Source organism: Centruroides sculpturatus, unplaced genomic scaffold (assembly GCF_000671375.1).
Source record: "Centruroides sculpturatus isolate CEXI.00-Female unplaced genomic scaffold, Cexi_2.0 scaffold1388, whole genome shotgun sequence".
Taxonomy (NCBI): Eukaryota; Metazoa; Arthropoda; class Arachnida; order Scorpiones; family Buthidae; genus Centruroides; species Centruroides sculpturatus.
Window position 1 is genome coordinate 7,872 of NW_019385644.1, and position 22,870 is coordinate 30,741.

The window sequence follows — 22,870 nt, forward strand, 5'->3', positions numbered from 1 at the left end:
CCCCCCGCCTCTAGAGATTTCTCTCCCCCGCCTCTCTCTCCTTTCTTTAACATTCTCTTCTTTCTCTTCAACTTTCTTTCTCTGTGTCTTTTCTCCTGGTCGGTGTCGGGCAGTGGGTCAGATGGGCAGTATGCTAACAAGGCAGGGGGTACTCCTCCCCGTTGTGTCTCCACCTTGTCGTGGTGGGGAGGCTTGGTGATCTGTGCTGCAGGTGATCTCGATGAGATTTCCCGTCAGAGTGTTGCAGCCGGGTCCAACTAAGAGAGACACACACCAATGCCGAGCAGGAAGGCAGAGGTAGCTTTCTGCCTTATCTTTGAGTACGTCCCGTCAAAAAAGTCACGTGGCTGATGACAACCACTCTTTTATAGATGTTTAGTCTTTGGTCCTCGGAGTCCTTCCAGAATATTCTAAATATCAATGTGTAAACAAGCATCAAGCTTTGACTCGAAGCATCTTCTAGACATCCTTGACACTTTCTAAGCTTTTTAATCCAGCCTATCCTGGTGTTTTGATATACAGATGCTGAGTATAGGAAAATACTGCATATAACAAATACATTAGTTAATTTGCATAAGTAAACAGAACAGAATTTACAAGAACCACACCCTTGTACACAGTTTTTATTCAGATAGATTCAGCTATAAAATTCAAGTTGGAAGAGTTTTATTATTAATGTATTTGTTGCAGTTTGTTATTTAAAAAAATATATTCATTGAAACAAATAAAGGCAAATCGATTTATTGACACAAAGAAAAAAGAAAGATCTCACTAGCAATCGCACGGGCTCAAGGATATCGGCACGTTTCATGGTAACGCAATGACATCACTGCTAATCAGCATTACACCTTTGTGAAATAGTCCATGTTTTACTTATGAAAATCATATTAATTTCTATTGTACCCAATTTAATGTTTCATGGATAGGAAACTGTAAAAAGATTTATTCCAATTTGTATTTCATTATAAATGGCAACTTTGTAATGTTGGTGCCAAGATCTTTTATCCAGGCACATTACGAGACTGGCTAGGGTAAGGAAGGATGCATTCAATATATTGAGTACAGACCTCCCTTGAAAAATTTCTAAGGTTGCTGATTCAAACATGAGCAGCAATATACCATATTTGCCCCTTTGTTTTCCCGTACCATATACAAAACCTCTTATGACAACCCATAAAGGCTGTCATAAAAGGTTTTGTATTACAAGAAATCTACTGAATGCCAGATAGATTTTCAGTAGCAATTTTGTACATTGTCCATCTGTTAAAAGTCTGGCCCATAGTTTAATCTACCTTGTAAAACAAAGTAAATAAAAAAAATATTAACACTTAACAAGTTCATATTTGAACTCAGAAATGAGTTCAAATATGAACTTGTGTAATGTTTGAAGTAAATCCGGAGAGACTTCATTAATTAAATTTCAAATGTGGAGTTTAGAGAAAGTTTCTATAGTTACTATAATATATATATGTTACCGCTATAGCTCGAAATCCGTTAATGTGCACATTACCTAGCTAATCTGCAGATTAACTAGGGTGATCCGTTAAAGCTGCGAAAATTATTCCATTTCTCAAATTACCTACTAGGCACTCAGTAAAGTGGAAATAAGATCTTTGCTGGAACAACAGCAACGTTTCTGTATGCTTAAATTAACATAATGTTATTTATTTAATTTTCAATATCTAAAGAATCAAGTTAATAAAACATGAATTAAATGTTTTCTTATGGCAACGGTTTCAATCTCAGTGTCGTGGCACACTAGGATGCTGCTACAACACTTGAAGAGTAATGCAAAATATAGTAGCGCTATGACATTTTTATGTGTATTACTAAAAATATGAAAAGCCCAATAATCCTACATTAATAAAAAAAGTAGAGGTGCCACGAGAAACAAATGATCAAGTTAGGGGTGCCACTACTAATTAAAAATACTATCTATGGTACAGAGATGTAGTCATTAATTGTAACGTACTGTACCAGAAGCTAACAGACCCCCAAGTTTGAATCGCAACTGCTTACGGAGATACCATCGTCTGTGGAGTTTTGTATGGACAACGCGCAATTTTGTGGTGCAATATCTTCAAAACGCACGGAAAATGAGCTAGATATTCGTAAACTGNTATTACATTACATTTAATGTTTATTTAAATCATCAACATATATTACATTACATCTCTACTTCAGATATACTAATAATACATTCTAATAATACTAATATATCCTAAAAATAGCAGATTGTCATTGGCAACGGCAAAAGAGTGGAAACATCATTCGCACTTGTTCGAAGAAAGTCCATTGTTCGTCTCACGTAACTGCCGAACGGAAAGTCCGTTGTTCGCAGCAGGTCCGTTGCTCGAGTCACATAACGGTCAAACAGAAAGTCCGTTATTCGCAGCGTCCGTTATTCGAGGCGTACGTTATACGAGGCACCACTGTATATGTTACCGCTATAGCTCGAAATCCGTTAATGTGCACATTACCTAGCTAATCTGCAGATTAACTAGGGTGATCCGTTAAAGCTGCGAAAATTATTCCATTTCTCAAATTACCTACTAGGCACTCAGTAAAGTGGAAATAAGATCTTTGCTGGAACAACAGCAACGTTTCTGTATGCTTAAATTAACATAATGTTATTTATTTAATTTTCAATATCTAAAGAATCAAGTTAAAATAGACTAATAGGCGATAGCATTTTGATATTACCGAGAGTAAGAAAGGTCAAATCTACGGAAATTTTTTACTCCTGAATCTTTTGGAATCAACTCTTTAGGAGTTAGCATACTTATTATCCACAATGGAAAAAGGCAGAAAATATAAAATTGCATAAATTTCCAATCTTGGTTTAAAAAAGTAAAGGATTATTTCAATATAATTGATTGTCTTATTCCTCTTTTTACAATTTTTTTATATAGGCTAAATATGCAGCAAATATTTTGTAAAAAAAAAAATAAAAAGACAGAGAGAAACCTATAACGTTCTTCTGAATAACATGTAAAATTACATCTTTTCCAACAAAATTTATATCACTAATTCTGAAATTTGTATGAATGAATGAAAATATGAATTATAATGCGAATGTCTGTATATTCATATTGTAGAAATCGTCCTCTCCTATAATATGAATGTTATAGCCTATCAGCTTTGTTCTCCTACAGTTCTTTTCATTCAGTCCCATCGCGGATTCGACCAAGCGTATAATGGAAGAATCGGGTTGTTAGGGACGGGATCCAAAACATTCAAGACCAGGCCATTCCCAAAAATTCCCGGAGTTTTTCTACCGGGAACTTTTTGGGATTCGATCTCGGATCTCCCAGAGCGGCCATTCGACCATTACAGAGCAGTACCGGAGTATCTGTCGGTGCAAATAAAATTATTAAAACGGCTGGATGGTCGAGACAATTAAGGATTCATCCCTCCGCTCCGGGAGATCCGATCAGAATCGAATTCGGTCGAGCAATCCTAGGAATTTTTTGGGATGTCGGGCTCCGTTCCTCACTACTCGGCCTAACAGGTGCCAGTTTAGTTGTCCCCACTGTGGATCCGGCCGAACCATGGGTATAATTAAAACTGCCCTCTTAATGCCCACTGGACGGAAAGAAAGAGAAAAAAAGTACTGTTATGTAGCAAAATTACGAAAATAACAGTTTAAATTTAAATTTTAACACATATAATGAGCATTTACAATTAATTAAATTAAAAACATATTTAATATTTATCCGATAAAATTTTTATCAGATGACGTGATAAATTACCATAATCACTTATAAATTGAACGACGGCATGTTCAAAAACCGAATTAATATTATTATATATTTAATTTTTTAAATAATTTCTATTATATTTAATCCGTTTTTTAAATTAAAATTCTTAAAATTACAATTAAATGATCGTAAACAAAATTATGATAATTTTTTGGTGCAGTTTCGTTGTCATCGTCTGATTGGCCAAGAAAAGTCGACGTTGTCAAATGAAATGAAAGTTTTGATTGGGTAATATCGGACGAAAATGGCTACCGTTTCGATTGACAATATGCAGCAATGTGTGCGCGGTCGTAACGGACAAGATTTACAAAAATCGGATATAAAAATTACAATGAGAAGTAAGTTAATTCTATACGAAAGCAAGTTTCATCGAATTATTGCCTTAACTTGACTATATTTTTGATAATTTCGAACTATATGGTTTAAGTTTTAAGCCTAAACACGCCTGTCATAACCCAACGGAATATGTTATTAGAATATTAAGCAATTGGAAGATTATATTTTTTGAAAATGTCTGCCGGAATTAAAGTATCCGTACAAGATCGTAAGGAAGTGGAAAGGTTCATACGTTTTATTGTTTTGAAAACTGTTCAAGTCGTCGTACAATCTCGCTTAGGAGATAAAATCAGAACTAAATCTAAACCCCATTCTTCAGGTTCCGATTGGGTAAGTCGACCGTTTAATAATTCCAATTGAAAACGAAGATTATATAAATCCTACCAAATTAGAATTCTAAATGTGATATGGTCTGTTCCACATGTTTGAAACAAATGGCTTGAGTCCAGAATTAGGAGATTACATTGATTCTTATGTAATTTCATTCACTTATCTCAAGGACTTAAAAATATAATTTAATTTTCTCTGATAAAATCCTAAATCTTATCAGTTTTCCCCCTCCAGTAATAATGAATTCAATGTTATGTTTATAGTTTTGTAATTTGATAGCTTATTTTAATCAAAATCTTTATATTACTATGTAATAATGTATAAGTGAATGTAAACGAAGAGAAGGTCTTGTTAAAATTTTACAGAATGAGCAGAAAGAACTGAATTTTTTATTATTTTAATGCCAGCCGTGGAAAGTAGGTCGCTTGGTTTTTAATTCGGTAAACAGAAATAGCTCCCGTTACTATAAAGTAATTAGGATGTGACGTAAATGATGTCAAATAATTACAAAAATTTTTGATATTTAAAATATGTCATTTTTTAGAGTTTCTGATTGTTATGCTGATGTTTGTAATTATTCAGAACTTTAGAGTGTCTTTCCTCTCTATTTGAAAAATATGCATCTGGATACAAATTTAAAATATCGACTGCATTAAAATTTAATATTTATAGTATGAGATTTGAATAAGAATAATTTTTGCTTGCATATAGGCCTATGTAAAAATATCAATGTGTAATATTTGAGCAGTTCGCAGGCACCAAATCGATTAACTCCATTTGTAAATCCTTAATATAATTGTTATTATTTTCAAATTTTTTATGTAACAGAATTTATATATATAATAATACATTCTGCAATGTTTATTTAAATTTAAATAAACATTGCAGAATGTATTATTATATATTGTTATATTAAAGCTATCCTTTAATATAACAATATATAAAATTAATTATGCTTTAATGTAACGGAATATATAATACATTCTGCAATGTTTATTTAAATTTAAAGTTTAAAAGGAATTTTAAAACATTATTTATATTTTCAATTTTTATACTTCTTGTTTTGTGGAGTTAATCAATTTGGCAAGTGAGTGGCTTATTTATTAGTTCAAAATGTTACACTATATATTATTTTGCTCTGTGATTTATGGTATACTTTGAAATTAGAAAATAACAACAAAATGATAGAGCTGATTTTTCTATATACTCGTCGGTTTTGGGTTAAACATTGATTTGAATTTTATTACTATTCAATTTTCTTTAGTGAATACAGTATTCGGGAAAATGTCTTAAAATGAACGTTACTGATATTTATTGAACTTTAGAAGTTATATCGTAGTTTTACAAAAAAAAAGGTTTTTTATATGAATGAAAGCTTGCTAATATCTAAAGAATCACAAAATAAATTAAATACAAATAAAACATTCTTTATATAATCTTCAGTAGAAATGTTGTAGGTTGTATTGATAAAAATTGATGTAGTAGAAACTTCGTTATCTGATGCAAATGGGGATTAGGTGTATCAGTTATTCAGATATTTTTGTTATCTAAATGATAAGATTACTTCGAATCAACTGATAACTACATTAAAACTTTCAAGGTCAACTAGGAACAGGAATTGTGATGGTTGAATGTTTGTTTTGAAAGAAGCTGGATAATAATTAAACAAAGCTTAAAAAACACTTTCAACTATGCATCAGAAAATATTCTGTCCTTAAATTTTATCATCTTTAATTGAAAATGTTAGTTGCCAAAACTTCCTGAAATAAATTGATGCAGGATGGCAAAGATTTTACTTTTATTATGAAAGTAAATAAATTATTAATTTCAAGAACTCAACCCAAATTTTTTATTATTATAAAAGTGAAATGAAATTTAAAGTATAATGAATATTAAAATCTAAAAATAAAATTGAGTTTTTATTTAAAAATGGAAATTTTTGAAATTTGCTGATTTATGATTAATTTTTATAATAAAGCAAAACATTTTATTTTTTCAAAGAAAGCTATTCTTCTAACTTTTACTATTATGATTATATTGAGTTAATTTTATAGTTATTTAATTAGATATTTCAAACGGGAGAATTTTGTGATTATATACTTAGTTGCAACTTAAATGGTTTAAACAGTTTAAATTGTTTAAAACTGCAAATATAATACAGAAATCAATATTTTACAGCAAAAATCCTGATTCAAGTTAAGGTTTCTGTCTATCATATATTTAGATTATTAATACAGATGAATAAAGCTCTTGAAATAAAACATATGTTTATGAATTAAAGATAATTTATTTATTTTTATAATTACAAAATTATTTGGTTTATTGAAAATTAAATTTGTTTGTTTTTAATCATTCTTGCAGTAAATTTTGAAAAATATCTTTTTAATATATAATGGATAATGCGTAGATTAAAAATATGATAGAAATTTATTTGGTACTCGGAAAATGATTCAAATAATCATGATCTAAAGTCTCGTTTGAATTTAAACATCTGAAAATGGTTTTTAAAACTATTAATTGAAGCACAAAATAATTTGCATATACAGTAGAGAATTTTTAATTATTAGAAAATTCAAATATTCAAAACATTTGAATTTGTCTTATGTTTAACTATAAACATATGATCTTTAGAACTGATGACTAAAAATTTTTAATTTTTAAAATTCTAATTAATGCATTTCAAAATTCATGTTTTTAACCATATATTAAATAGTTGAATATTTCATTTCTAATATCATAAACAGATAGCTATAGCTATATAACAGGAAGTAGCAATTTTTCAATTTGAGCAATAGTTATCTAGAATTTTTTTTTGCTTAAATTTAATCAGGAATTCTCCTGGAGTTTTGAAACTGTTTCTAAACATCCTTTAAATATAATAAAAGTATAAATATATATGAATTATTTCAATTTGAATTTGTTTTTTTAAAACTTTATTATTATTAGATAAATTTTGTTTCTAATTGTATATTTGGAAATCAAGTTAGTTAATTTTGATACTTTTTGTGAAACAGTTTATATTTATTTTTATTAGTTTATATTTATTTTTTTAAATTTATATGTTACATACACATTCCAAAGGTTCTTAATTAAATTTTATAGTTTTAGTTTATAGAACTTTATTTAAAAGTGCATCCATGCAAACCTTATTAGATTCATAAAAATTCTTATAGTAATTAATACTTGTAAAATACTTATACTCTTTTTTAATCTTCTGAGATATTTGTTAATAATTATCTATATTGGTGATGATGAACCTTTTAGTTTGGCCCCATACAGTATGCATGTTTATCTTTAAAAATGTTTATACATGCCAAAGTTTTAGACTTTCAATAACAATATCTTTAAATAAATGAAATGAATATCCTTTAATTAGAATAAATGTAAAGAAGCTGATTGAAAAAAGAATGATTGGGTGATTAAACTGAAAGGGCAATTGAAAAAAGACAGGCCACATGATCCGTTATATGCCAAATGATTTCTCTTGACGTGCTACAGTTTGCCATCCCTGATCTATATAATTTACTGTACTATTGAAATAATGCTTATTTTTAAAATTTTAAATTAGTTTGTTTTAAACTACATGGTGATTCGTTAGAATTTAATTTATATTTTTACGTAGTAAAAGAACTGTTACTCTAAATGAATTTCAAAACTGTATTTGTACATCAATAAATTGATACACTAATTATTAATTCTGTTTTGACTTTCTAGTTAAAAAGTTAAATGAGAGATTTTATTAAATTATTGAACATAATGTATGATAAGCCAAAACTTAATGCTCATAGATTTTATATATATATATATATACACACACATATATATATATATATATTGGTTTTATAAGATTAATTTTTATTAAAATCAGTCTTGATTTTTATAGAGACTTGTTTTATGCTTATACTGCACTGCTGTAAGGAATATATTGCATTTAGTTCTTATAACTAATTAAAATTTAGTTCTAATAAAAATTTATGTAACCTTTCTTAAAACAGTTCTTACTTTTGTAACTAATCTTGTTTATAACTTTGTATTATGTTTGTTTCCATAGTTTATTTATTTCAAAATTAATTTCATTAAGTAACAATTTTAATCTCTGGTTGCTATTTATTAAATAATTTTTTTAAAGTAGTTATCACTAATGTTTATGTATGTTTTAATCAGTGCATGGGAATGTCATTTGATAATTATAAACAATCAAAATAGATATCTATTAATCGAGTTAACATAGACTTAAAAGTTAGATCTATTTTTTTAATTAAATATAAATGGAAGATTAGAAAAATGTTTCCATTTTGTCTTACTTGTCGTGTAATGAATGAATATGTATATTATTTATTTTTCTTATTGTAAATGGAAATTTTGTTAAACAAATTCATCAAAATAATAATAATTTTAACAATTATAAATACTGTTTTTATATATGAAATATTATTTTAAAATTTAACTAATCCTTAAATTTTTTGTACAAATACTTTTAACATTTTTGTAAATTACTATTAAAAAGAATCGGATAAATAAATCCAAAAAGTTTTCTAGAAACTATTAACTTTTGTTATATATAGTATCCAAAAGATATGTTATAGATACTTAATTTTTTTATGCTTTTAGTTTATTAACATTTTTTGCTTTAAATTTATTTACCTAATGCCTTTATTAAATTGCAGATTAAAAGATAAGATCAAACAATATATGTTTTTTACATGAAAGTCTTGTATCATTAATATTTTCATTTAATTCTATACCCATTCATTAAACGTTAGCTTTTTGGGCTGCAATTTTTTCAAATTGCAGCCCAAAGAGCTGTTGTCTGTCCGCTTTCCTTAATCTCAAGAACAGAGTAAGATAGATAAAATCCAAGACCTGATATGGATTGGTAGGCCCTGATTAACTATATGTAAACTTCCGATGCAAACTGGATGTTATTTCAGTTCAAAAATTTCCTCTGAAAGGAGTTAGATGGATGACAGATTAACAAATCAATTGTTAAAGGAAAAGTATGATGTACAGGAACATGACTGCTAATTTGAAGGTAAAGAGCATGTATTTTAAATTGAATAAATTAAAAAATATGATTAAAAATTGCAGCCTGGCATTGTGACAATGTCACAATAAAATAATTGCTCATTATTCTTATTTTACTATGTATGTAATATTATTATTATGAAAAATTGATTGCAAACTATTGATTTTTATGTATAATTTTAGATGTTATATGATGAAGCATTAACTGTCCACAATGGATTTGAATATTATATGCAAGTCATGTTACCAACCTTTAACAAATGAATGTATATATAAACCAATTTTTTTAATATGAAGAATTATTGACTTTTTTTACTTCTTAGTCAAAATTATATATATATATATATGTGTGTGTGTATATATATGTATAATCTTTTTGTTCTTATATTACAATATGAATCTGAGCTCTATCAGGACTTATTGCACCCTATTTACATTTTAGGAGTAATTACACAGAAGTGGGTAGACATGGGTTTATTGTGACAACAGTATGCATTTCAGACAGGTTGTTTGTCCCTCTTCAGTTCTTTTTGTTACAGTTTGGTGAGTTTACAGATGTCTACAAAAACAAAAGTGGTTTTACATTAAAAACATTTGGTTTTATGTATAAAAAATGTAATTTTGAACTATTACCTGTATTAAATCATACAAACACTTATAAATTATCAAAATCCATGATAATATAAGAATAAATGAAAACATAGGTACATCTGGCACCCTTATTTAAACATCTCAAACCTATTAGACAGCAGATAATATTTATATCACCAAATCTGGATACCATCCTACAGTAGCATTGCTTCTGTAGTAGAAAACATGAGCTGACCGACTGCAAAAATTTATGTAACCTTTTTTAAAACAGCTCTTACTTTTGTAACTAATCTTGTTTATAATTTGTATTATGTTTGTTTCCATAGTTTATTTATTTCAAAATTAATTTCATTAAGCAACAATTTTAATCTCTGATTGCTATTTGTACAGAAAACATAATATAATGTCTGAAAAATTCCAAAAATAAAGTCATCCAAACATCAGCAACAAAATAAAATATATCTTTTAAGTATGTATAAAAATGTAATTTTGAACTATTTTAATCATAAACCTAAATGTTTTGTAACAAAAAACTATTCTTGTATTTTTGTAGACTCCCGTAAACACACCAAATTGTAACAAATACAACTAAAGAGGGACAGACAACCTGTCCAAAATGCATACTGTCATCATAATAAACCCATGTCTAACCACTTGTGTGATTACTCCTACAATGTCAATAATGTGTGATAAGTCTGCCATAGAGCCAAAACTTAGTTCTCATAGATTATATCTATATGGGCTTTATAAGATTATTTTTTATTAAAATCGGTCTTGATTTTTATAGAGGAATATATTGCATTTAGTTCTTATAACTAATTAAAATTTAGTTCTAATAAAAATTTATGTAACCTTTCTTAAAACAGTTCTTACTTTTGTAACTAATCTTGTTTATAACTTTGTATTATGTTTGTTTCCATAGTTTATTTATTTCAAAATTAATTTCATTAAGTAACAATTTTAATCTCTGGTTGCTATTTATTAAATAATTTTTTTAAAGATAGAGTCGTGCCAGTCATCTATCTAACACCTTTCGGGGGAAACTTTGAAATAACGAGAATTTGGGTTTACACCGAAAGATCTTATATACATTATATATTAAGTAGTTAATCGGGGCCTCCTGCCCTAAGGTTTCCATTTATAGCTGGTCTCCGTTTTTGTCTATCTACTGTAACTATGTTCTCGAGATTAAGGAAAGACAGAAGGACAGAAGACGGACGGACGACAGGTAATTTATAGGTCTACAATTTTTTTCAAATTGCAGCCCAGCCCAATAATTGTATATATTATATGCAGAGTGTCTTAAAAAAGTACGGCTTACCCTCAGAAATGAGTTTCCCCTTCGTAGACAATAAAAATAGTTACATCACCACAAGTTCAGAAGTGCTTGGTTTCCGAGTTTTGAAGATCTATANTATTACTTTTAATGTAAATAAAACTTGTCAGATCATTATAAAAGTTCAATTATTAATTTTATTGTAATAGTCTTTCGAAATTAACACTGTAGTTATTGGTTTATGCACAGGCTGCATTAATGCAAAGCAGATTTTCTGGCCCCTAGATAAGGGAGAATAGGCATTTCAATGTTAATGAATCTGGTTAATACAAAGAGCCAAGTCCATTTGATTTTTATTAACAGAGTTTGATTGTATAGATTAATTATATATACAGTATATATAAAATTTATTTTATCATCAATGAAATGATTTTTTAGTATTAAATTTTGCAAATTTTTACAGAAAATTTTTAATTTAAAGAGACACTGTTTTAGTTTACTAATTATTTTCCATTCAGTGTATCTAATTTTTTTATTTTCTTTTATTTGTTCAAATAATTTTTATAAAAGTAGTTCTATCCAAAGTAAAGAACTCTCTTTACTATTAACTTTTATCCAGAGTAAAACTAAACTCCTTATCTTCATTTAGTGTACATTGCATGTATTTAATAATGTTTCTTCATTTCAAATCATTTTGTTTTTTTTAAAGTTGGATGCTGTTGATCAAAATTATAAATTATATTGGTCAAGTTGTCTTTTAATTTATAATAAGTAGAATAACAATTTTTCTTTAAGAATTATTTCTGATCAGTTTGTACAACATACAAAAATTATTGCAAATTAAGACTCATTCTTTCTAATAAATTATATTGGATACATATACTGTTTTCTTTACAGCAAAAAATTCCTATTTGTCAAATTTTGATTATAATGTCAGTTTATATTCTTTATATTCACTACAAAACACTTATTTAATTATAAATTTATAGATTTATATAAATAAAAAATCAAAATTATAAAACCAGCTTGTATCATTTTAGATATTGTTATTGATGAAAGTCAATAATAGGATTGTTCAGCAATTTCTTGAACTTTTCAATCATAACTGGGTGGAGTAAGACCTGACTATAAAAATTCAGGTCATCCCATCAACAGATTTGACCCAGTTTTCTCTGCCAGCAGTTAAATGTCTTAGTAATTATGTGTTTTTTAATATTATAAAATATATTTGAAAAATAAAAACTACTGCATGTGATTAAAAAAAAATAATAATAATTTATCAAATATTAATTTTTTTGTTTTTAGTCAGTTAAGTAATTGAAATAATGATGTGCTATAAGAGAATTGCACAAATAAATTTTACTTGTACAAAATTTTGCAATAATTTTTTAAAATTTCTATATTTATTATATTAAAAATAGATAAACCAGGAAAAATTTTAAAAGAATTCAAGGTTTTGTAACATTTTAGATTAAATTTTCTGTTACTTAATATAAAAAGAAAATGATTTACTAATGTCTGTGAAAAAATAAAGTGATTACATTAACTACATTTTGATGGCCTATTTACTGCTTTTATAGTAGATAATTCATTTACTAACTAATAACTATTATTACTATTACATTATTAAGATCAAAGCATTTTTGGTTAAGTAAAATTTTTTCTTAAATTTTTTTTATTTGTTTTGTATCAAAAATTTTTACAAAAATTGAGAATAATAATAATAATAATTTTTCTTTAATTTTTGATACATATAACAATTTAATAAATTTTATATGAGATTCAATTACAACATATTGAATTTCTTGTAAAAATGTAAAAATAGCTATTTATTTTTAATCAAATAGAAAGTGATAATCATGCAAAATATTTAAACTGTTCCGGTCATTCAAAAAATTTTTTAAAATATATTAATTAGTAAATATAGAAATTATAAATGATTAATACTTTATATATTTTTACACTTAAAATTTTTATCAATTTCAGTTTAATCTATCCATTACTGACTTACCAGAAATTACAGCTGAAACTAAAAAAGCAATGGCAGGTCGCATTCCAACAATAGGACTAAGCATGTGTTGTGAAATTTCTTTGAAAACCTCAGATGGTGATAGTATGGTGCTAGAAACATGGACAATTGATGTTGATGGAAGGTTTGATCCTCGTGGAAAAGCTTCCTATGCTCTTTATAGCCGTTTAAGTTTATTATTAAAATCTGCTATTGCCATTGCTAGAGTTACCCCTGCCTATAAATTATCTTCTCAACAGGGTCCTGATTCTTATGTAATATGTTATCGAACATATATGGGAGAGCCTCAGGTAATACTTGATTGGCAATTGGGAGGATAAAATAAAATTAAGAAAAATTTTATTTTTGTGTTATTTCTTAATTTTGTTAAAATGTGTTATGAATTTTAATTTTCTTGTTTTCATCACAAGCATTAATTCTCATAAAATGTTATTTTTTTCCTTTGTTTAGTATCACATGCTTGGTGAAGATTATCAAGAAACTAAAGTAGGACAAGTTATAACTGCTCTTGGGGTTCTCAGTCTAGTTATTGCTTACAGGACAAAAATGACAATTACTCCTCAAAAAGTAGAAAAAGAAAGTCCTTTTATGGTAAAAAGTGATTATTTTAAAGTAGATATGAGTCCTAAAAATTCTCATCCAATAGAGCATAATGGAATTGGACTTCATTCAGAAAGGTATTTACAATAATTTATCTTAATACAGTAGAGCATCGATTATCCGAGACAATTCAGGACTGGAGTTGTTCGGATAACTGATTATCTACGAAAAAATATATTAAATACAAAACTGTTCTGTATATAATTTGTATCACAAGTCTTACAAATAAATACCTTACATAATGTAGTACATTAAACTAGGCCTACAGTTTAGGTTGGCAGGGATGGGGAGAATGCTGCAACGCCACAGCACTAGCGGAAATTTGAATTTGCTGACTGGAATATTTCTGGTTAACCGATGTTTTGGTTGATTGGTATTCAGATAATCGATGCTCTACTGTATTATAATATTTAAAACTGGCAAAAAAGTCATTCTGTCTTAAACTTTTAATTTTTCTTTCCACTTGATATTCTGTTTATGAAATACTTAAACACTAAAAATTTGTTTATATCACAAGCATTGAACTATGGAATCAACATCTGAGATTTATAGTCATTAAACCAATTACATTTTTTGGCATTTTATATTCCCAGCATAATTCAAGATTTTGTGTGTAATTCAGTTTTAATAAATTGCAGCTTTGTCCATTGATGATAAAGTTTGTTTTGTAAACTTGTTTGTATATGCTTGTTAGTACTTAATTTAACATGCATATAGTACTAACCTAATTAGTTAAACATGAAACAGCAAGTATGGCTTAGAAAATGAATGATGACAATCAATTATTTCATTTTTACCATAGATAAATTTGATTTTAAAAAAATACATAACTTATGCTGGATATCATTTATATATTAATCACCTATTGGATTGTATATTGTCTGCAAAGTTACTATTTATTTTGCTGAGTTTAATATTGTGTTTCCAGTATTTCAAAATTTTTAAATTGTCAAAATGTTTTTACTATTTTGTAAATCTTGTTTGTAAATAAATTAATTTTCTGAATGATGATAATGTCTTTATGTAACTTATTGTTTCATTTAAAATTATGTATAAATATGCAACATACTTAATGAATTTTAATCTGCTCTTGTTAATTATAAGTCTGTATTGTATACATTTTTCTTAGAACTTATAATTTTTGGCTTCATATTGCAAATAAATAAACATGCCTATATTAATGATTGGGTATTAATTGTTCACTGACAAGAATTTTAGTAAATGAATATTGAAGCAAAGAAATAGCATTTATGACAAACAACATAAATTTCATTAGTATGTTTTTAAAGTTTACTAAAACTTTTTCTATAAAGATGAAAATGTAACTTTTAGTCAAAATATTAAATGTATATTAAAAAGATATACTAAAATGTGACAAGTAAAAATTTTCACGTTTAATATAGAATTTTTTTTTATAAATAATAACTCTTAATGCCGTAAGTAGTGTGTNAATAATATCTTCAAGGTGTTCATAGGAATTATAATACCATCTATCTAATATTTTTTTCACTCTAAATTCCGTCGTTTGAGCACTTTTTTCGTACCCTTTACTGCTTAAATATTTATATAGCAATTTGACTCTGCACAATGGTGTACCTCTTAATGCCGTAAGTAGTGTGTATATTAATTGTAAATAAATTTTTTATTGCAGTTTGGAGAAAAACAATATACATTATGGACATATGATAAAATTTGATAAAATTAAGGAACAGAAGAATGAACTACTAGTTAAATTGCCACAAGCACCTGTTATTGCTGATAAGAAAGAAAATGATGAACATGTTTTACAAAATGGTATATGCAACGATAGTCATATTCAAAAGTAAGAAATTTAAAGGATATATAATATCCATTAATTATAATTTCAGTTATTTATAAAATTAAATCTATAAATTACTAATGTTTAGAACTGAATGTCAAAGTTTTTAATCTGTTCATTACATTGTTCAAAAAATTTTTTCATTTAAAATGTACAGTACATACCAGTATCAAGTTCTCTTATCTCTTATACAATGACCTAATAATTCAGTTCATTGTGTTCATTTCAAATTGTCAACTGAATAATTTCTGTAGAGGGTCCTAATATACTCAGTTGGGATAGACTATTTATTACATTAGGATGACTGACACCAGTTAGTTTTTGGAAAACTAACTTTGACCATGTATATAGTTTTTATTTTTCTTTCACAGGCAAGTTCATGATTCTTGATGGGGAAGATGAGACCAGATTATTTCTGCTAAAAATAAATTTAACAATTTTTGTCAGTTAAGTGAGTTTTTGGCAAAAGCTGCCATATGATGGACTGAGATAAAATGTGGAACCATGATGGTTCTTTTCTTTTCTATCCTTTTGCACGAACTACTTTTTTCAGAGAAGTTATGATTATTTGACTTTCCCCTTTCTTGATTTATAAAAAGATTCTAGCTTCCACAAAGAACAATTAAATGTTTAATAATCTGTATACAATTTCACAAGATTTAATTTATTATTATTATTTAAACTTTGGTCCCATTATCTATCTAGTCATTACATTTAGTGAGGCTGACTTCACAATTGAATCACTCATGCTTCTAAAGAATACATATTTACAAAATTTAGTTGTCATCATATTGTGTAATTTCATTGCAAATGAAACATGAAACACAACTTATTGTTGAAATAAATTTTGATATTAATTGCAAAACATATTAATATTTCAGTTTACTGATTTTTGTTTGCAGGAATATCTAATTTGTATGTGTGTTACAAATTCATACAATATTACTAACAAATATTCTACTACGTTGTTAGTAATTTATTTTTCACTACATTCAGAAATGTGCTTGATATTCAACATTTATTTATTTTTCTATTTATTGGTTTAATGCCTATTTATTTCAATGTTAATTTACAGTTTCTAGCTGTCTATCTGATGATTAATAGTGAAAGAAAATTGATTGTAACATTTTTTGTTGGTATTGGGTTGTTCAGAAAGTAATTTCAGTTTTTTTCCGTGGAAAAAACACTATTTTTATAATAAATGCTTTATTGAATTATATATTGACCATTTTGGTCAAATACCTGTTGCCATCTTTCTGGTAGTAGCATGATTCCACGTTTATAAAAGTTTTGATATTTGCTTATTAAAAAAAAGGATCCAAATAATTTGACATCTTTCATTTCAAGTAAATGTCTTCCAGTCTTTACAAAATTTTTTAAACTAACAAGTAATAATCTGAGGGTGCCTGATCTGGCTAATATGATTGATATGATAGTACATCCCATCTAAGCTGTAACAGTTTGTGAGTAGTTACCAAACTTGTGTGAAATTTGATATTATTGTGGTAAAACACTACATCTGTTTTGTTGAACAATTCTGGCCTTTTCTGTTTGATGATGATAGTCAATTTGTTTACTTGATGGCAGTACACTTTCAAATCAATTGTTAAATTGTTGGTAAAAGCTCAAAAAAAAAAAAAACCTTAAAATTCCACTAAAGAGAGTATCTCTACAATAATTTATCTTAATACAGTAGAGCATCGATTATCCGAGACAATTCAGGACTGGAGTTGTTCGGATAACTGATCATTTACGAAAAAATATATTAAACACAAAACTGTACTGTATATATTTTGTATCACACGTCTTACAAATACATATCTTACATAATGTAGTACATTAAACTAGGCCTACAGTTTAGGTTGGCAGGGATGAGGAGAATGCTGCAACGCCACAGCACTAGCGGAAATTTGAATTTGCTGACTGGAATATTTCTGGTTAACCGATGTTTTGGTTGATTGGTATTCAGATAATCGATGCTCTACTGTATTATAATATTTAAAACTGGCAAAAAAGTCATTCTGTCTTAAACTTTTAATTTTTCTTTCCACTTGATATTCTGTTTATGAAATACTTAAACACTAAAAATTTGTTTATATCACAAGCATTGAACTATGGAATCAACATCTNAAAAAAAACTGTACAGAATCAAACAAAATTTTTTACAAATAAGCCTTTAAATGTCAGTTGTCAAAATATGTAATGAAAATGTGGTTTAAAATGAAATTGACTGGTAAAAATACATCTAATTCCTCTAGTAATAAAAAAAAAGAAATTATTTTCTGAACAACCCAATAGTTATATTTATTTTTTAAAATAGCAAGATTGAATTTTTTCAACCAGACAAAATATTAAAGTAATAAATATATTTATGGATGAAAATTAAATAGATCATTGCTAAATAATACAGAACAATCTGCAAAAAAAATGTTATTAATGTTTAATTTAATATGAATTTATATATTTTTTTTAATCATGTAGCTTTTAGATTTTCTAACTACTAATGGGAAATCTTTTAATGATTTTGTAAGGAATAATTTATCACTTACTAAAAGTATTATTTTATCCAATGTAATAATTTAATATTGACTCATTTCGTTTTTTAAAATGAAAAATCATAACTTATTTTTAAATTTTTTAGCTTGGAATGTCAAACTAATATGTGGGAATCTAAGAAAGTTGGTGCTTTTGCAAGTTGTGAAAAAGATACTGATCCAAGTCTGCTTCCAGATATGTTATTGCCAGATACACCATTTCTAGATTTATTAAAGCATGAGTGTGACAATATTGTAAATAATGACCAGAAATATTCTGATAAAAATGCTAATATAGAGCAGAATGAACTTATTGACTGCAACAAAAATCAGAATGGTGATGTGATGAATAAATCAACTGGAAGTGATGATTCCATATCAGATGATTTTGTGATGGTTGAACTGGTAATTGTTTTTCTTTTCCGTTTAAAATTTTTATATACATGCATGCAATCTTACAATCTGAAGAGTAGATACACATTTTTCTTTATTTTCTGAGAGAGCAAGAATCATGTAATATATACACTTATACATATTATCCTTGCTTAAATATTTATATAGCAATTTGACTCTGCACAATGGTGTACATTGTGACAGTTATACATACACTGCATAAAATATCCCAAAGGAGTTTTACTTTTTCATGCTGTAAATTTAACATCATAATGCACACTCAAATTGCCATGCAGCCTTTCTGCATGATGTGCTGATTGCAGATAGCAGCAGAATGGATGCATGTCATAACAGCATAATATCCAAAGCATTTGTGTCTGCTGCAGCCCCTAACCTAATCAATGCTGGTAAGGTCTTTTTGTCCCTAAATAGATGTTTTATTTAAGTGAACACCCTCTATACATAATATTAACCCTTTTACTGTGATGTGGTTGGTTGTACTTTACCCTTCAAAACAGTGAAAACTGTAGTCACTCAAGGTCACAACTACATATTTTATTTTAAAAATTCACCAAAAATTGAATTTTTATCATACAAAAAAAATATATATATCTATTTCTTTATGTAGTTTTTGGCACAATAGTGTGTAATCGTTCGGAGTAAAAATTACAAAAATTGTTAAATTATGACCTAAATTTTTTGTTATAAATTGCTTTACTTTGACGAAAAATAAAATTCTCCAATTTCATTATTTGTTTTTGGCATCAAGCCAGCATGAAAGAATATTGTTTTGTACACGATGATATAAGATACATGCATATTTATCTATTTTTGTGAACAATATCACTTTATATGAAACAGTCTATATATACTAGTTTTCTGTTTCTCTTTGATTAAACTCTCTTGGGTTAGTAGGACATTTCATTTTAGACAGTAAGCAGAAAATACTGAAACTATAGAACAATAAAACACACTACACAAAGAAAATCAATTAGTGAATGTGTTTTATTTGTTCAAGAAAATAAGTAAATAAAATAAAACTAGAACAAAAATAAGAAAAATCATAACTATATACAGGGGGGTGCAAAAGTAGGTATACAGTTGTTATTATGGGAAAAAACATACAGGGAGAAAATAGGAAGAAAAAACATTTATTTTTATGTACAAATTAAATTACAAATAAGGAATACAAACTAATAAAAAATGATGATAATGAACACCAAACATTTGTATTTCTCATATTCTCAACTGTGTACTTACTTTTGCACTCTCCTGTATATAAGCTTATAGGCAATAAGTGGTTAAATACTGAAATTGTAAAAAATAAAATGACTACAGAAAAGATTCAACTGGTGGACATGTTTCCTTTGTTTCAAATAAATAAATAAAATTAAGACATTAATTTATTATTTTTCTAATTTTTCAAGATATAATCTATATACAGGGTGTATCAGAATGACATTTTAAAAATTTGGGGGATTGTAGAGGATGAAATTTTGAACATTTTGATATAAGGAACCCATAGCCGGAAATGTGATATAAAGTTTCTACAGCGGTAGAAAGTGCTTGACCACCCTTCATTTTCTAGCTACCCTTCCATCCATTGACGTCATGTTATTGTTCTTGACTTCTTTCTCTGAGATTATGTAAAGTCCCTTGTGTACACAACACCTGTAGGAACAGTTCATGAGTTTATGTAGTGAATCTTTACAGCATTTAATACCATCAGAGGGGAGTGTGGCATCTTACAGAGTGTCGGACAAAACATGGTTTGTCGTTGCTCATTACGTAAAGGAAGTTGATGGTCGTCACATTAAAAATTTACTCTAAAGTAGTGCAGCCACTGATTTGATGTACAGTTTGATTTTACTTTACTGTTCTGTCAATAAAACTTGTCATAAATACTGTATTCTGCTGTTTCATTCAACATACCGACCGTATAAAACATGTAAAGTGCTGTAGAAACATTATATCACATTTCCGGCTATTGGTTCCTTATATCAAAACGTTCAAAATTTCATCCTCTACAATCCCCAAATTTTTCAAACGTCATTCTGATACACCCTGTATAACACTCAGGCAGTGAGCAGCAGTAAAATATCAAACGCCAGTAAAATGACAGATAATTTTTGATTAAAATTAAGCATATTTTAAAATGACGAAATATCCTCGTTTTGGTATATTTCAGCTGAAATGGAACTGATAATATATTATCACGTTGTCCTAAAAAGATTAATGTAAGTCAATTCAACTGTCATATACAAGTAGAACTGCTACTTGAGATAACAAAAAACTGAAATAAAACAGCCATTCTGGATTAAAAGTTATAAATGTAAAGCTTTATATGGTAGCACCTTTATTCCTCTTTTGAGCATTTAACATCTGTCCTTACTTAGCATAGATGTGTGAGTTAATTATAATACTTGTGAAATTTAACACATTATTGCTAATGTGAAGTTGCATTCTTTGTTTAGAAGCTTATTTTAAACTTTTTACTTCACTTGTTTGTTTGAACAAAATCCTATTGAAATGTCTTCAGATAAAAAGCATATCAAGCATTTTGAGCTTTGGAAAGGATATAATGCTATACAAACAGTAAAATAAAATCATAATGTGTATGGGGAAGATGATCCTAAACTTCAAACATATCAAATGTGGTTTAAAAAGTTCTGCTTGTGAATTTTTTAACTAAAGAACACAAAACATGCTGTGTATCCAAAAGCGCTCATCAAAGAAAAATTGGAAGAAGAAATTACAAACAACACAGAATACAGTATATACAACCAAACATCAAAACTAAAGCAAAAAACACTGAAAGCATACAAGCATAACTTTGGAGCAAAAGACAATTTGGACATACAACGGATGGCATTTAATGCTTCAAACACATTTTTTTACCTGTGCATGCAGTTCAAACTTTGAAGAGTCATTTGAAGTCAGAGGCAAATTTTGGTTGAGTTTTGCATTTGAACTCTGAAACATTAGAAGTACCACTGTATTATTGTGAATTTTAATATGAAATGATTTTTCATATTAATTGGCTTGGATAATTAGAGTTCTACTCCTATCATTGTCATTTAATGTTTCTGGAAACTAATTGAATACTTTGTAAAAAGTATACATATATATATGTATATATATATTAAAATGTACTTAATATATTCTCTAACCAAAAATTTACAATACTAATTATTTGAATACTAAATTACATCTAAATTTTTTTTCAGAGGCCACCATTTGCAGAATGCGACAGTAATAGTGACTTGGGTGCCTTCTTTTATGAATGTCAGTGTGCTCCGCCTCTCGCTTCCTTTACCAATCAGCCAACTTTGGAAGAACAAGTTACCGAAATCAGCTGTCAATTGGCAAAATTTGAAACGAGCAGGCTCGATTTTGACGATTTTGTAGATTCCTTATGTCAAGTAGATAGTCAAAAGTGATTATTACAAAGAACTTTGTTATTTATCACATTTTTCACTGTCATATTATCATAACCATTGTCACGGTCGTTATTATTATTAAATAAGAACTGTCTAATAGAACAGTTGCAGTGTCTTCAGATCTTTAATAATCTATTAACTGAAAATCCTCAAATACACCTGTAAAAAATTACTATAGAGGAAAGCTTTAGATATAATCTAGTATGGATTGTTCTTAATGAATATGAATTTACATTTCAAATTTATAAAAATGCTAGTCTCTAAAATAATATACCAGAATAATTAAAATAATAATAAATACTATAAATAAACTGCAAGTGTTTGCATTCATATTTTTGTTGATTTTGTTAAATTTGTTACTTTAAATATTAAGTTGTATATATTTATTTAGAAGAAAAGAATGGAAGCTTGATTTTAATATGAATATATTATTTTTTAAGATTTTTTTTCCTTGTTCCAATACACTATAGATTTTTAGCTTTGACTGATATGTATGCATAGTAAATTGGCTTATTTCTAAAATGTGTTTTTCCAAAAACGTGGTGTGTGCACCTGTGTGTTTATGTATATATATATTGGAAAAGGTATATTTTAGAAATTGCCACATTTTTCTTGCTCACAAATATTTTAAATTGAAACATATATTTTTTTATCAAATAATAATTTAATATATATTTGTATTTAGGATTTTCAGATTAGAATATTTGAGTTTCTCAATATTTTAATTCTGCTAATC

At 27.6% G+C, this 22,870-nt stretch overlaps 1 protein-coding gene across 2 annotated transcripts; it reads left to right on the forward strand.

Moving 5' to 3' along the window:
* The first annotated feature begins 3,946 nt into the window (after positions 1–3,946).
* Positions 3,947–22,443, forward strand: LOC111640835 (autophagy-related protein 13-like). 2 transcript variants are annotated; one of them, XM_023386903.1, is made up of 6 exons: positions 3,947–4,427; positions 13,306–13,638; positions 13,799–14,025; positions 15,600–15,770; positions 18,409–18,706; positions 21,922–22,443. In XM_023386903.1, the coding sequence occupies exons 1-6, from the start codon at positions 4,272–4,274 to the stop codon at positions 22,132–22,134; spliced, it is 1,398 nt and encodes a 465-aa protein (XP_023242671.1). In that variant the 5' UTR covers positions 3,947–4,271; the 3' UTR covers positions 22,135–22,443. The 2 variants fall into 2 exon arrangements, with proteins under 2 accessions (XP_023242671.1, XP_023242672.1); XM_023386904.1 differs by having other exon boundaries at positions 3,950–4,099.
* Positions 22,444–22,870: the final 427 nt, after the last annotated feature.

Bases quoted from the DNA above. Each gene is read 5' to 3' on its own strand.
- LOC111640835 (XM_023386903.1), top strand. From the start codon at position 4,272: ATGTCTGCCGGAATTAAAGTATCCGTACAAGATCGTAAGGAAGTGGAA. The intron at 4,428-13,305 runs GTAAGTCGACCG...TATCAATTTCAG, and splicing joins ATTCTTCAGGTTCCGATTGG to TTTAATCTATCCATTACTGA. The intron at 18,707-21,921 runs GTAATTGTTTTT...ATTTTTTTTCAG, and splicing joins ATTTTGTGATGGTTGAACTG to AGGCCACCATTTGCAGAATG.